At 41.2% G+C, this 15,378-nt stretch overlaps 1 protein-coding gene across 1 annotated transcript in view; it reads right to left on the reverse strand.

Moving 5' to 3' along the window:
* The window catches only part of HECW2 (HECT, C2 and WW domain containing E3 ubiquitin protein ligase 2), a 363,663-nt gene that overhangs the window by 23,848 nt on the left and 324,437 nt on the right, over positions 1-15,378 (reverse strand). Inside the window, exons 23-27 of the mRNA XM_038585899.1 lie at positions 7,982-8,134; positions 6,115-6,213; positions 2,536-2,665; positions 1,100-1,246; positions 333-447 (exon numbers count right to left, since the gene is read on the reverse strand). Of these exons, the coding sequence (XP_038441827.1) occupies positions 333-447; positions 1,100-1,246; positions 2,536-2,665; positions 6,115-6,213; positions 7,982-8,134 (644 nt within the window). The remainder of the gene's footprint in view (positions 1-332; positions 448-1,099; positions 1,247-2,535; positions 2,666-6,114; positions 6,214-7,981; positions 8,135-15,378) is intronic.

The following is a 15,378-nucleotide window of genomic DNA, read 5'->3' on the forward strand; positions in this document are numbered from 1 at the left end:
GACCAGCTGGATGTGAGCTCCCTATGGCGCTTCACGAATAACTCTATAAAACAATTAATTAGTGTTCCTACGAACACATTTCGTCACCAACAATTAAGGAGTTATGACATCCTTAGATGGGGGTGTAAACAGTCCTTCCTCCACTTGAGAGATGAGGTAACTAGGAAAAGAAGGGAATGTACCTTGCCCAAGGTCTCAGAGGAGACTGCAGCAGACCTATGATTAGAATACAAAGTGCGTTGCCTGTCCTGGATTCAGACACTGGCATGCTAACCACGTGCTTCCCCTTAGAATCACACTTAAAGTCCAGCCATCTCTAAACTACATTTCACCTCCTCTATATTCTGTGTTGTTTCTCCAGTCACTCAGGTCGATTTCAGCTGTGCCTGCGATGACCAGTTCCAGTTCTCTTGCATCAAAAACAGACACCAGCCTGGCATCCACCACCTGCAGAATAAAAAGAATGCGGGCCATGGCTTATGAATCAGGAGAAATCTCAGCTATAATTAAGTCTCATCAGAAAAGGAGGGCTCAGGGAGGCTTAAGAGTACCATGGAAGTCCTCCATGTAGGCGCTTGGCAAACTGTAAAGCACTCTACAAATGTAAGGTATTTTTAGTACAAGATCCATGAGCTTTTCCTCCACAGAATTTTCATTTTAAAACTGACCCCTGACCTCCAGTTTGTATCTTCTCCTTTAAAAAAGATCTAGTGCTCTAGAGGAAGTCACATGGAGTATTTGTAACAACTCATTTGAACCCTCAGATACAATCATTTCACCTATCAAACATGAGATGTGATTACCCGTATCAAAGCATGAGTAAGATGTATGACTTAAATATTGTTCGTGGTCATTAAGTCATGAAATGCTATGTGAGTTCAGATCATTTTATCTCAGTGATCTCTTATAACAGGGCAGTAAGCTTTTTCTGTGTGTTCCCGAAATATATAAAAAATATATTGGAGAGTTTACATTGAAAAAGCAATAGTAAATACAACAACAACAAAAAAGGGAAATATTGCATATAAAGTGCAGTAAGACGGACAGTGGTATCATAGAGATCAGCCTGTAAAACCCCACTCCTGCTAACTGTCTTTACCTCATAGAAGCCACGCACTAAGCTCTCCGTTTGCTGTACGACGCCCCTCTCAATCCTCCATTTCACCATCCTTTCGATGTACTCCTTCTTGTTCTTCTCTGTGACTGGGATATTGGCACCCCCTGGTTTTAATTCTCGTTCGGTAATCTGAGTTTTTTTTTTTTTTTTTAAAAAGAAAAAAAAAAAAAGGACTGAACATAAAGCAGCCCTCTTGATGTGATAAGAACACTGCTACCAACTAGCTGCAATCAGCCAGCTACCTGTCTCTGCCCTGGCCCGGGTACATCCCACACGGTGCAGGGGGAGGCACCCCATGGAACCACATGGAGCCCAGGCACACCAATGCTCAGGAATAAATAGGCATTGAGCTGATGTCTGAAAGCCTCAGTGGTTAAACATCTATATATTGCAAGTGCTAAAGGTTAAGGTTTAAATTCTGACTAAACAACTAAGTCTTAAGTAAGTCTTTTAAATGAAAATTAACTGGTTCCAGATTCTGGCTGCTGCTTTGAATGTTGGGCAAAAACATACTTTCACAAATTCCGTTAGGGTTCAGAATCAACTACATATAGGAAGCCAACATTTAAGTAAAGATTTACTTTAATGAAGCAGAATGATATTTAAGTCAATGTTAAATGAGAACTTCTTTTCCAAAACATGAAATTCAGAGGACCAGCCAAATATTAATGTCTAAATAAGAATATTACTTATTAGCCAGTATACAATTTATGAAAGAAATCTTTTAACCAACCCTTCCTCCAACTTTGGAAAAAAAACCAGTATGGTTTCAAACCTTCATCAAAACATTATTTACCTTCTTTCAGCTTCAAAACAATCAATTTCCATTCTTAAATATGAATGAGAGTTAAGTACAGCTGCCAATAAAATAATATTCAACTCTGGGGTAGCATGGATTTTTTTTTAAGATTTTATATATTTAATCATGAGAGACAGAGAGAGAGAGGCAGAGACACAAGCAAACAGAGAAGCAGGCTCCATGCAGGGAGCCCGATGTGGGCCTCGATCCCATGACTCCAGGATCACACTCTAGCCCCAAGGCAGGCGCTCAACTGCTGAGCCACCCAGGCATCCCTAGCATGGACTTTTAAAAGCTACATTTTATACAAGGCAATTCTAGTATCTTATGTGGATATTTTAGTTGGAAATAAAGAAGAAGATTGCTTATAACACACAAATAGTTATATAGCTTATGACACACAGTTACCACAATCTGTAAATTAGAACACCTTAGTCTGCAGTTGGCATTAAAATAATCTCTGTAATCAATATTATTGTAACTGTACACGAACCTGGGCTGAAACCATTCAACAAGCCACAAATAAGTAAGTGTAGGATCTTAGCCACTAAATTAATTCTTTACCAATCAATAGCCTTTAATTACCACATTTAGTCACTGGTGATTCACATACACAGACCTGCCCAAAAACTTCTTCATTCACAGTGAATGTAAGGTCCAAGATGTCATGGATGTCATTGTCTTTCATCCACTGCAGGCTCTGGTGGAACTCTTCGTCAAGGTATTCTAGATCACTCAGGTCACACAGACTAAAATGACAAACAGAAACAAATATGTAGGTATGACTATCAGCAAAATGCCAAAGACACAAGGAAAGATACTAAGATACTAAGAAGACAAGAACAAGATCAACTAAATAGACATTGATTCCTGGAATGCTTTTGGTCAAATTCAGTAACCAAACTCACTAAATAATTCAGAATCTGGTATAAGATTTAACATTTTGGATACATAAAATGCCTTAAATCAGCCAGCCTGTCCTTTCTTTTATAGACACGGAACTGGGGTGCAAAGAATGGCTGCCATTTGTCCAGTCATCCACGATTAATGCCAGAGCAGGAACTGGAACTCAGGTTGACAACTTGAGTCCCATATTCTTTTGGCTATGTTATACTACCTTAAAACATTGTTCTCCTAAACAGAAATATTCTGTATGTTTCTATACTCCACTTTAACTTTGTTATTTTTTTTTTCAAAGACTAGATTCTGTGATCCACATATACATTTCCTTTTGCTTTTCAAGATTTTATTTATTTATTTGATGGAGAGCACAAGCAGGAGGAGCGGCAGGGAGAGGGAGAACCAGGCTCCCCACTGACCAGGGAGCTGGATGCGGGGCTCCATCCCAGGATCCCAGGAACATGATCTGAACTGAAGGCAGATGCTTAACTGGCTGAGCCACCCGGTGCCTCACACCCCCTTTTTCTGTATAGTTCTTATTCTTTCCAAGTTTCTGAAAACAGCTAGACACAGAATCTCTCTATAATTATAATGGTTTTCAGTACTTCTCTCTTCTTTCGTCATGGAGTGAGGTCTACATAAGGTGGAGTTAGTATTATATGGCCCTATTTTAAGGTGGTAACCACTGATTTACTTTAGTTGTTTTGAAATTTCCTCCCATCAGCCTAATTTCAAAGATCATTTTGTTTGGTTCAGTCTAAATATTTATTAGGCATCAAGTATGTGCCAGACATCTTAACAGCTACTTGATAAACAGTTGCTGCCATCAAGGAGCTAATGGTCTAGCTGGGGAGACAGGTAAATTAATATAAGGTGGTGGTGATAGCGTAGGGTGGATAACATTTAAAATCTGCGTATTTTTTTGTGTATGTTACACTCTAATTTAAAAAAAAAACGTAGATACAGGAAGCTCTCACAGCAAGAATGCAGGATGTTTACTTCAACTTGGAGATTCAGGAAAACCATTTTGGAGTAGAAAATATCTACATCAAAATTCAGAGCACTTTAAAAGCTAGAGAGGTAAAGGGGAATAGATGAAAAGGAGGAAAAGGGAAAAAGAAGGAAGGGAGAAGGAGAGACAAACACGAACAGAGCACAAGGGCATAGAATATGCAAAATACTTGAGCATACCACAAGCAGAATGTCCAGAGAAGGCTAGGAAGGCAGGTGGGATGAGGCTTTGAATATCATTTTAAGGAGCTTGGTGCTTCAGAGCTACTGAAAGATTTTAGGACAGGAAATGACAGGATCAGATGTGAGATGTGATTTTAAACTGTTCTCTGGAAGTCACATTATAGAGGATTACTTAAAATGGGGGTAGGGGTGGTTATCATTAGATGGTGGAGACAATTAGTAGACCACTATGGTAATTTGGCCAAAATAAGGTAAAAGTTTTATTTTTAGGACACAGCTATTAAGGGTGGACAGGAGAAGATGAATTTAAGACTTGTTTGGGAGATAAATGCGGGCATTAGTAAATGGTTTTATTGGGGTGGCATAAAGAGAGATATCAAAATAGGGGTGGTAAATGAACTCGTATTGCAAGCCAACTCTGATTAATTGCCAGTCTGAGGGCTGTAAGTTGAAAAAATTCCTCAGGCCACAACAAGTTCAGTGGGAAAAAAGTACCATAAATGATTTGTGAACTACATTCACTACAGTGGAGTTGGAGGGAGGGAAGAGCAGAATATGTGCTGTGTATCTGCCATCTCTGTTTGAGAGTGACTGCCAATTCCTGACTAGTGACCTGAGAATACTTGCACCATGAACTGTGACTAAGCACATGGGAGAAGGTACATATTTAGGTTGAGCAAACGGATGAGTTTAGGGTTAACCATGTTGATTTGTGGATGCCTGTGAGACGTGCAAGTGGAGACATTCAGCGGAATGCTGAGCCCATGAACCCAAAACTTAAGGGGGATCAAGACTGAGGGTGTAGTTTTGAGCCAGTAGGAGATGAGATAGGTGTAGAGATTTCCCCATGAGATCACACAGGGATAGAAAGGCAGGGGACCAAGAATGGAAGCTCTGGGAACACTGAGGTTTAAGGGGAAGTCAGAGGAAAGGCCCACAAAGGACACATAAAAATAAAAGGAGGACCAGGGTCATCAGTGGAGGAAAGACTCAAAATAAATGGGTGGGGTTGGAGGTTGGGGCAGTCAACAGGATCAGAAGCACAGAATGGTCCAGTAGGATAAGGACTAAAAGATATTCTTTAGAAGCTTGTATAGGTTACTGGCAAGAAGGAAGCCAGGCTAAAGTGTGTTGAGGGTACGTCAACTACTCTTTCCAGAAGTTTATATGCGAAGATGAGAGAAGGCAGTGAAATGGGAAGATGTAAAATGGAACAAGGGGAATCAGACAGGCAGATAGACGGTGCCCAGTTGCCCAGGGTTTCATGTGCCAGGCACTTAAAGAGAGGAAAGCAAAAAGTCTTCCTATGGACCCTCTTACGAGCCCATTAGAAATACTTTGCTTTCATTTGAAGTCTTCCATTTTACCAAAAGCAGGTACATGGCCTTGGTCAGGGAATGAGCTGGGTTGAACCCCACAATCACTCTGTGCTTCCTCACTGCAAGTTTGAGCTACTACTCCCCTACCAGACAATTGCCTTCTCCTCTTCAGCCTCGTAAATGACGACTGATTATAGGACAGAAACTGTTTGCTCTACATTTTACAGTAATTGCAATCTTTCATTGCAGTAACAATGAAGAAAAAGTTCTGTGAATGCTAAATTTTCATCTGCCATGATAAATTACTGTCTTGCATATAGGGAGGTCTCGAGAAAAATATGGGACAGCCCCCTTCTAACAAACAAAAAATAAGACAACAACAAAACAAAGGAGAATGAGAACTTGAACTGAAGTCTGCATAGAGCAAAATATAAAATGCTTCTCATCAAAGATTGGGGGCTGTGAGTCACCAAGACTAACCCACAACTATTCTATTAATAATTGGCATTAATACCACAGGAATTCCAGTACCGTATTTGAAGTACAATTGGTTTGAAGAAACATGTGTTGCAACAAATGAGAATAAATTTTCCGGAATAAAGCAAAACTAAGACTTTAGGGGCAAGACAGAAATAAAGGACCAGGAAAAACACAGTAAGCATATTTGTAATTATATTAGTTTCAGAAACCTAAGCAGATAAATGACATCAATGGAAGGCCCTTATTAATAAAAGAAACATTTCATTCTTCCATGCTAATTACACAAGCAATAAAAATACTCTTACATTCTGAGAAGGGCTTTATAAAAGGGCCGTGTGAAGAAGGCATCCAACAAATACTGGTGTATTAGTGCGAGACCAAGGATCCTACCACTGAACCGGAACCTGTGAAAGAAAAGCATAAGACAGCTTATGCGTCATGGAGCAGTTTCTGAATGGTTGTATTTGCTTTCTAGAACGCCTTCTAGCCCTAATCATGCCAGTTTGTCTAGGCCTGATTATCTACTAGGTCCACGAGAGTTTGAGTGCATTGTCACCTGTGTCTTCATTAGGCCAATATTCACATCTAAGTGGAAAGCTCTGTTTCACTCTGATATTTAGAGAGATATTGCCCCACCTTCACCTCATGTTAGTCATGCCTACCCCACAGCACCCCACATGGCTGACTTGAATTCCCCGTGAGCATGTCAGTGAAACTTCCCCAAGTCACTTCTAAGAGATGACAGAAGACCAGTGGTGGCAGGGAAAATGTCCCCGTCTAGTTTGCTTGCATGAATATTAGCAGTATTTCTCTAATACAAACCTAGTAGTAATCCCCTTTTGAGGAAAAGCCCATTCTCAGAGTGAGAAAATTCCTATCCCTATTCTCTCTCAAACACTACTCCTGATGAGGAGTGTCACCATCCAAGAGTTGTGCTTCTGGACATTTGGGGGAGTTTCCTCGTGGAACATTCTGTTCCCTAAAATTTCAAGGCTCGAGTCTATTCTGAATCACTCTGGAAACTTTACTAAATATATCGGTCATGACTGGATTTGCTGAGATGTACACTTATTTTCTCTTTCAAAAGGACACAGTTTTCGAACTCTTTGAAAATCGAATGCCTTCCAAAGGTGTAAATCCACACTGAGGTTCATATAGTCCATTTGTAAGTTTAGTATTAGGCAGCCCTTTTAAGATTAATGTCCAGTAGCTTTTTTTTTCTTTATTTCCACCTAACTTAGCATAACTGCAATAGATGAGTTGAGGACTCCAAATTGTAGCTAAATGGAATTTGAAGAGTAAGTCCTAAAAGTTAATGCCTTCCACCCACCAATAATACCCTTCATGAGCCAAGAAACTTTTCCCATGAGTCCTGCTTATGTTCCTTTTTTTGTTGTTAAGATCATTGAAAATAAACAGGAACAAGCAAACAGGGTTATAGAGATATTTAAAGCGTAGAAATGCAGGGATTAAAACAAAACATAAGGATGTTTGGAAAAAGTGTAACTTGGGATTTTTAGGATAAATAATCCCCAGAAGGGAATCCTATACAAGTTTTCCTTGATGGTTTTGTTTGGAAAAATTAGGAAAGGGACAATCCCTGGTTACAAACTTCAATGGCTAATGGGGTAAGTGCCGCTGTTGTGCCTCCGCAGCTGTGTCCTTCTGCTAGGGTTCTCTTCTACCATCAGTTCCTCCAGGGCACTCCACCCACCCTCCTTCCTACTAGGATACCATCAGCACCCTCAGCCAGTGTCCCAGCTGCTTTGCCCCACCCCCAGTGTTGGCCACTTCTCCAAGGGCTGCTCTAGAAGCTGCACAGCTTCTGGGGTCAAGACCTTTTTCCAACCCACCTCACAGCTCAGAGATGACCAAAGTTGTAGAGAGGGATCTAGGGATTTTGCCAGGAACCTAACATCATCTGGAACTTTCTTTCAACGGGGACAATCTTCTGAATTCAACCCAGCTAATTTAAAATTGGCCTTCTGGAATATAATCTATCCCTAGTTTGGAGAACTCCTGTATATTTAAATTTGACAACAAGAGAGTCCGATGAAACTGAAAATATGATCTTCCCCAAGGGAAAAAATGTTAAAAGAAATGTGGGTTCCTATAAAAACTAATTATCACAGAAAGTCAACTGAAGAAAAATGTTGGGGAAAAAATACTTACCATTCATGATGATTGTCTACAAAAGCAGACATGGGACTTATCTGTACTGTGTATGTGTCATTGGCCGAATATTCAAATAAGCCATAATATGGGTTAAAGAGTTCTCTGGATACGAGGAAGAAAAACTCTCTGGAAGGTCCACTGTAATCCAGCCTTTAAAAAAATCCACAAAAAGAATAACCAGTTATTATTATTTTTCTATATACTGGGCACATTTTCTATAGAACTTAACTTTTTAAAAATTTTATTTATTTATTTTAGAGAGAGAAAGAGAGAGAGGGAGCATGAGCAGGGGGAGGGGCAGAGGGTGAGGGACAGAGAGAGAATCATAAGCTGACTCACCACTGAGACAGAACCCAGAGTGAGGCTTGATCTCACAACCCTGAGATCATGACCTGAGCTGAAATCAAAGAGTTGGATGCATAACCCATGACCATTCAGGGGCCCTCAGAGCTCAACATTCTATAGAACACTCGTTACAAGGCTAATTACCCACATAATGGGACTATCCAAAAGTCAGGACTGAGTCCAGATCTCATCCATGTCTTGACCCAGAATAGCAAAATGGACATTTATATGAACCATGACCTAAACTAGAGCTACACGTCAGATAATCAATAAAATAGGCAATATGCCAATAGTTTGCACATATAAAAAGATAAATTATTTTCAATGTCTGGAGTGAGGTTATGGAGAAAGGAGTACATTGGGAATACTTTACTTAAACAGGGTAAAACCAGACACTATCAACTATCTACATCCACAGGACCCATGTCCTTATGGATTTCTGAAACATTCTGAAATGGGGGGAAGAGAAAAATACAAATTGGTGAGAGGATAGTACAGATACAAGACCCCCTAGAGAGATCAGAGGCAAAAAAAATTGGAATGATAGGGTTCAAGCGAAAACTTTAAATTATAAAACACCAAGGAAAATTATAGACAAGCAAAATGAGGGCATCTAAAGCTTCCTAAAGGAAGGTATTTGGAGAAGAGTCTGAAACTCTAGCACCTGAACTGCAGTGTAAATTCCATTTAACTTACAAAGATATCGGTGTCAAAGTGAAGTATGAGAAACAATTGTGTTAGTTTTGAGGGATGACAAGTGGCCAACAATGCTAAGAGCAAAAAATGCAGCAAAGAGGAGTTTGCAATAAAGCAATTTGATATGCTAAATTAAAATGGAAAATATAAAGTATATCTATCCCATGATGACAAGTCGACACATGGGTTCAAAGACAGGAGGGAATGCTGGAGGGGAATAAAAAGCAAAGGGAAGCTGGGTGGTGGGATTTTATAAGACTTCTTTTGTTCGGTGTATTTTTTTTTTCCTGTTATGGCATTTTCTCCAAGAGCATTACCGCATTTTTTTTTTAATAAAAAAGAAAGAAAAATCATCTGAGTCTTTTCCAGTGATGAGATTGTGTGATAGAGAAAAATGACCTTATTATAGGTGGAAGAAAGAGATGGGATATTGGTAAGAAAAATAAAATGCCTTTTATAGGTCTTCGCTGAGAGTTCCGAAGAATTTATTTAGAACATACTTCAGCTATCCACATTCTACTTTCTCAACTTTGCCATATCTGAATATACAGGTACTGTTAGGTACTTAACCTTTGGCATTAAATCAACTTTAAATTCACTTGCCTTTCCTCTGTAGCCTGTTCTTACATAATATCTACGAAACCATGATGTGCTAGCTTTGTTTTTATCCTAATACACATTAAAAGAAAATATGTAAATATTTTTAAGATGTCAGTTTGCGTAACAGCTAAAATCATCTCACACATCTCCCGTCCTCACTGCATGTGGGAAAGACGAGAGTAGACAAGAAAGCTGTGTGTGCAGAAAAATGCAAACACAGCACACTCTCAGGGCCAAAGAGGCCTAGGGGGGCCCGACAGACCTGCTGTCTTGGGGCAGCTGTCTGGGACTGTGCTACCAGGTGACCACCAGCACCTGTGAGACTGTGCTAAGATCACCCTGGGGACTCCCGAAGCAGCCAGGGGACTGGTCCCAGGCACAGGGACACAGGCCGTCCCTCCGCAAGCCGAGGCCAAGGCAGTGGCCTGTGGTTTCCTCCCACTGTCCTACTTCTGGCCTCTGACGCCACCGAGGGTAAGCAGAAGACTTCTTCCACTCCAACGTTCTTCACATACTTAGAGGAGCTCTTTCGACAAATATTTGAGGGCCTGTTGTATTTGGAGTGCTCACTGAGATGTAAAGCTACAACATTTTTCGAAAAGTAATTTTCTGTAGGAACTCTAGGTTTAGCAGTTTCGGTCTCCCAGGTCTCTGCCCACCCCTACTCCCACCCCCCACCCCCCACCCCCCCGCCCCAAACACTGCTGTGTGTTTCAATCTCCAGGAAGGGCTGGGAATTCACTTGCCGCCCCGGCCCTCTGCTCTGGACACTCTCCAGGGTGTCAAAGTCTGACCGAAGGGGTGGCGTCTAATACTGATCACAACACTTCATGTGTGGTCCTGTCAGCCCAGAGCTCTTCCTGGACACTCTTTCTACTGATGCAGCTTAAAGCTACCTTGCCCATGGGGCAGCCACTTGACTTCATTGACTCATGATGAGCTAGTCATTGCTCAGACCTTTCACCTGTGCTGCTTCACCCCAAGACTCTCCCCACCCTGTCTGCGGGTCACTGCATCTTTTTAGAACCTAAGGACTAGACTTTCTCCTACTAAATTTTACTTTGTGGGACATAGTCCGCGTTCCAGTCTGTCCAGATCCCTGTGGATGCCAAGCGTCTCTCTAAATTTCCTACTGATGGTGAATTTCATCAGCAGACCCCTGTGTCTTTCCAGAAATGGAGAATGCCCATTAAAGGCATCTTGGAAGCCATTTTGTCCATCCACTCATTCTATTGAAGAAAAGGCTGAGGCTGAAGGAAATCACTGACTTGGATCAAATGAAAGCAGCAGAGGAGACTCTAGGCCTTGACACAGGTTTCCTGACCCCACGTTTAGTGCTCTTTACTCCTTAGAGCCTACTGGTCAGTACATTTTAAATGTTATCAAGACTGATAACAATGTTGCTTATGAAGAAGGGGTCAGCAAACTATGGCCTGTGGGTCAAATGTGGCCCAGCCCCTGGCTTTGTAAATAAAGTTTTATTGCACGTCATCTGTGGCTGCTTTCCTGCTCCAGCGGCAGAATGAAGGAAGTACAGCAGGAGATGTATGGCCTGCCAAGCCTAAAAGATTCCCTATCTGGCCCTTCACAGAAAAAGCGTGCCAAAGCAGGATAGAAGAAAGTAGGAGGAAGATGCTACTTCATTAACATACCTGGCTTACTATAAATCCTCCTCTTTAGTGAAGATCCTTCAAGGAAATACACGGCTACAATATCGGGGGCGGGGGTGTGACTTCTAAGCAGGAGGCTGTGCGGGAGCTCGGGTCTGCAGCGGTCCCTGGCCCGCGGGGCTCAGACACAGTGAGGGCACACGGTGCGTTAAGGGCCACAGACAGATGAAACATGAGCCAGTTTTCGGAGCCAGTTTTCTTACAAAGAGACAACCGGCATGAGTAAAATGGGGTTTTAGCTGCTTAAGATCACACTGTGGCATTCAGTTAGAAACAGTAGGTTTTCTCTGAGCTTCAACTCTCAGCGTTTGCATGATACTGCACTTACCAGACTGTGTTATAATAACCTGCTTAGGCGTTTGCCTCCCCTATTGGCACCCCTAGGCTGTAACCATACTGAGGGCAGGGGCTGTGTCTTTCTCATTTTTGTATCCCAAATAGTTTAGCCTGATACACCACAGGGGCTCGGCATCTATGGTTGGGTCTAGGAATGGAGCTCTCATGCTCTCTAAAGAAAAATCAACATGATTTACGTTGTTAGTGGACATCTGGCAGAGTGAATAATTTTGTACAAGCTTGCCTTCAGGTGGTATATTGATTCAATGACATTAATAGGTCGTGCCGATCCCTAAAAGACAACTCGATTTGTGCACACTGTCAGGATTCACTCAGGTGAATTAGACTTAGAAAGTCTGGGTGTTTGTCCTATCCAGGTCTAGCATCCTCTCATACGGTACAGTTGTTAAAACAACAAGGATGGATCCCACTGATTCGTTCTTTGTTTATGATAAGAGCTGATTCTGGCTAAAGATGAGATGAATGTTCCCTGAAGTATTAAACTGAAAAGTAAAACTCCTTTTTTCCCCCCAAGAGATAACAAAGCTAATAATAGTTCCTCTAGGAGGAAAATGGATCTTCTCTAACTAGTCAGGTTTTTATCTGCTTTTATTTTTTTTTTTTAACACTAGCAGCACTGACGGATCCACTGTAAAGCCAAGACAGTTTTTAAAGTTTGATCTGATTATAATCCAAAGCTTAGAATGCATATCTGAGCCCAGGTTGTAGGTTACGAATTATGTATGTCCACCTACTTCAGTAAGACGTGTCCCTGGCAGGGTAGGTGCCTCGTGCGTGTGCTGCCTGTAATAACTATGTCTTAGGAGCCTCCTCCATATAAATAGTTAATATGACTCATATCACAGGGATCGTTTGTTACATTCCTGTTTTGCCAGTTAGGTTGGTTCCACAGCTAAAGGCTTGGCACAGAAATACAGAAACTCTGGACAATGGGTGTGTAACCACACAACAGCTGCATCTGAGGGCATTCTGCAAGAAGCACAGATGTCTCAGGGGTGGCAGTGTAGTTCTGAGCCTGCTGAAGTGCTGATAAAGCATTTTAAGCACCATCACGTTGCTGAGCCACCACCACCACCACCCAAGTTGTCAGCAGTATCCGATACTTGTTAAGATAACTTTATAATTTTATCCTCTCGTTCTTTGTTTTCAACTAGAAATTACTGAAAAAGAAAGCATTCCAACGAAAGGAGACTATTGAAAGAAGGTGGCACTGGGAAGTCACACCATCGTTTCCTACCAGTTTTCTGGAAGACAGAATTGCGTTCCTAATAGTTGGTTCAGGCACACATGACCTACGTACTCATCTCCTGATTCACCCTCAGATATTTATAGCAGCGAGCCATTGGCTCCTGAGCCACTTAAGAAGGCCTGCTGGGCGAGTAAGGAGTTTTGCAAGCAATTACTATGACAAACAAAGTTTTACCTGGTGATATCAAGCCAGAGCCTAGACACAGAAGCGCCCTTCTTCAGGAAGGTTTGGGTTATGGAGGTTATCCTGCAAATGTCTCTTTGTAGAAGGAAACAAGCAGCACCACAAAGTTTAAACTTGAAGCTTTACAGACTTCTGAGGAATAAATGGTCAAGGACCTCAGACAACTTCTAGAAAGGATTAGAGCAGTCACATGTAAGAGCTGCTGGTTATTTTACAAGCAGAGATGCAAGAAAATCATTTCAGATCTCATCCTCCTCGTTACTTTCCTCTGCCTGTCTCGGGAGGACTATCACAGGAGTTCATCTGCTCTTAAGCCCCTGATCGAAAACTGCTTGCACACATCCTCTCCCTGGTCTAAGTGTGGTTTTGCAAGACACATGATTGATGCCAATAGATGGCACCTTACATATAATGGACTCATTCTTTCTTGAAGAAAGACGCCTTTTACAGATTTGGCCATGGAAGGAAAAAAGAGGCGAGGCAATCACCGTATAAACATCCTCTCTTTATCCGGGCCACTATTTCCTCTCCGTTTGGGGTACTAAGAAGTTAATGGCCCAGGACACCTTATCAGAACACGATAGTCTACCTACCTAACTCTTGATACCAAACAAGCTTTAGTTGCTAGGGCTTTTAACTGAGAAGAAAATAATACGCTGGAGAATATGCAGCGCCCTACTGGCCTCCTTCCTAAAGCAGCAGCTTCAGGCAGACAGAAGCCCAACAGAAAGGGGCAACCACAGCATGCGATTTCCCACCACATTCTGTCAAGATGACTCAGTTTCCAGCCATTCTGTCATTGCTGACCTCCCGTCCTCCCCACTTTGCCAGGGCAGATAATCAAATTAACTTGGGTGGGAAATGTAATGACTAGAAAAAAAACCCCCTCCAGTTCTGACCAACTTACGTCACAGTAGTTTGCTTTAGAAACTGTCTACCATTTATAAAAAGCCAAGCCTAGGATGAAGTGCTATTTTAGCGAAAAATACTCATTACGTGCCAACTCATACATTTCCACTAATGGGGTCTACAACTATTTTTGTATCTTCAAAGATGAATATAGGTATCACCAATATTCTGAGGTTAATTCCACCTCACATGGCATTTGTAATCATCTTGTAAATTTTTGACTATAAATCTTCCCATAATTTCTCTTGATTCCACTCTTCCATTTCAGGACAATCTATATGTGTGTTTCAGACCCATGCAATGAGCCAGCCTCAAACGGAGCTGGAATCTCTCTGTCAATCTGTTAATTCATACTTTCTTGGAGTGCTGGCAGATGAAATTTTCTTTAAAGTAAAACCCTTTCTCTTTATGCCCTGACTTCTCTATTATAAATAAAGACCCTGATTATGACAGGTAGGAAATATAATCATTGAGGTAGTATCAATAAGAATTGCAAAGTATTATTCCCTCATAGATAACATAAACTTGACAATAGTAACACAAAATAATACTCTGCAGATACACCACTACTCCTACTAATTTGGACTTTCCACAGAACTATTTCTATATAGTTATCATTCTACTGACCTCGAGTGCAGAAGAAAATACACCCATACTCAAAATTACCCTGGTGACACCCCCTCATCAGACAATAAGGAAATAAGAAAAAAATGTGGGAAACATTTCCTAAATCTCCCCAAATGCTGACTACATGCTTTCTGTTCGTAAAAGTTTTGTTTTAGAATAGTTTTTTACTTACAGAAAAGTTGCAAAGATAATATGGAGAATTCTTGTATACCTCATACCCAGTTTCCCTCTTATCCCATCTTACATTAGTATAGTACATTAGTTATAATTCATTAACAGATACTGAGATATTACAATTAACTAAAATGCATAATTTATTCAGATTTCCTTAATTTTTGCCTAACGTCCCTTTCCTGAAAACAGGATCTCATCCAAAATACCATATTTACATTTTTAAAATATTTTATTCATTTATTAATAAATAAATGTGACACAGAGAGACACAGAGAGACACAGAGAGAGGCAGAGACACAGGCAGAGGGAGAAGCAGGCCCCATGCAGGGAGCTGGATGCGGGACACAATCCCGGGTCTCCAGGGTCACATCCTGGGCTGAAGGCAGGCGCTAAACCGCTGAGCCACCCAGGGATCCCCACCCCCATATTTACATCTAATTGTCATGTTTTTTTAGGCTTCTCTTGGCTGTGCCAGTTTCTCAGACTTTCCCTGTTTTTGATGACCTTTATGGTTTTAAGGAGCACCAATAAGCCATCTTTCAGGATGTCCTTCCCTTTGGATTTACCTGATGTTCTTCTTTTGA

The sequence above is a fragment of the Canis lupus genome, chromosome 37, assembly GCF_011100685.1.
Source record: "Canis lupus familiaris isolate Mischka breed German Shepherd chromosome 37, alternate assembly UU_Cfam_GSD_1.0, whole genome shotgun sequence".
NCBI lineage: Eukaryota > Metazoa > Chordata > Mammalia > Carnivora > Canidae > Canis > Canis lupus.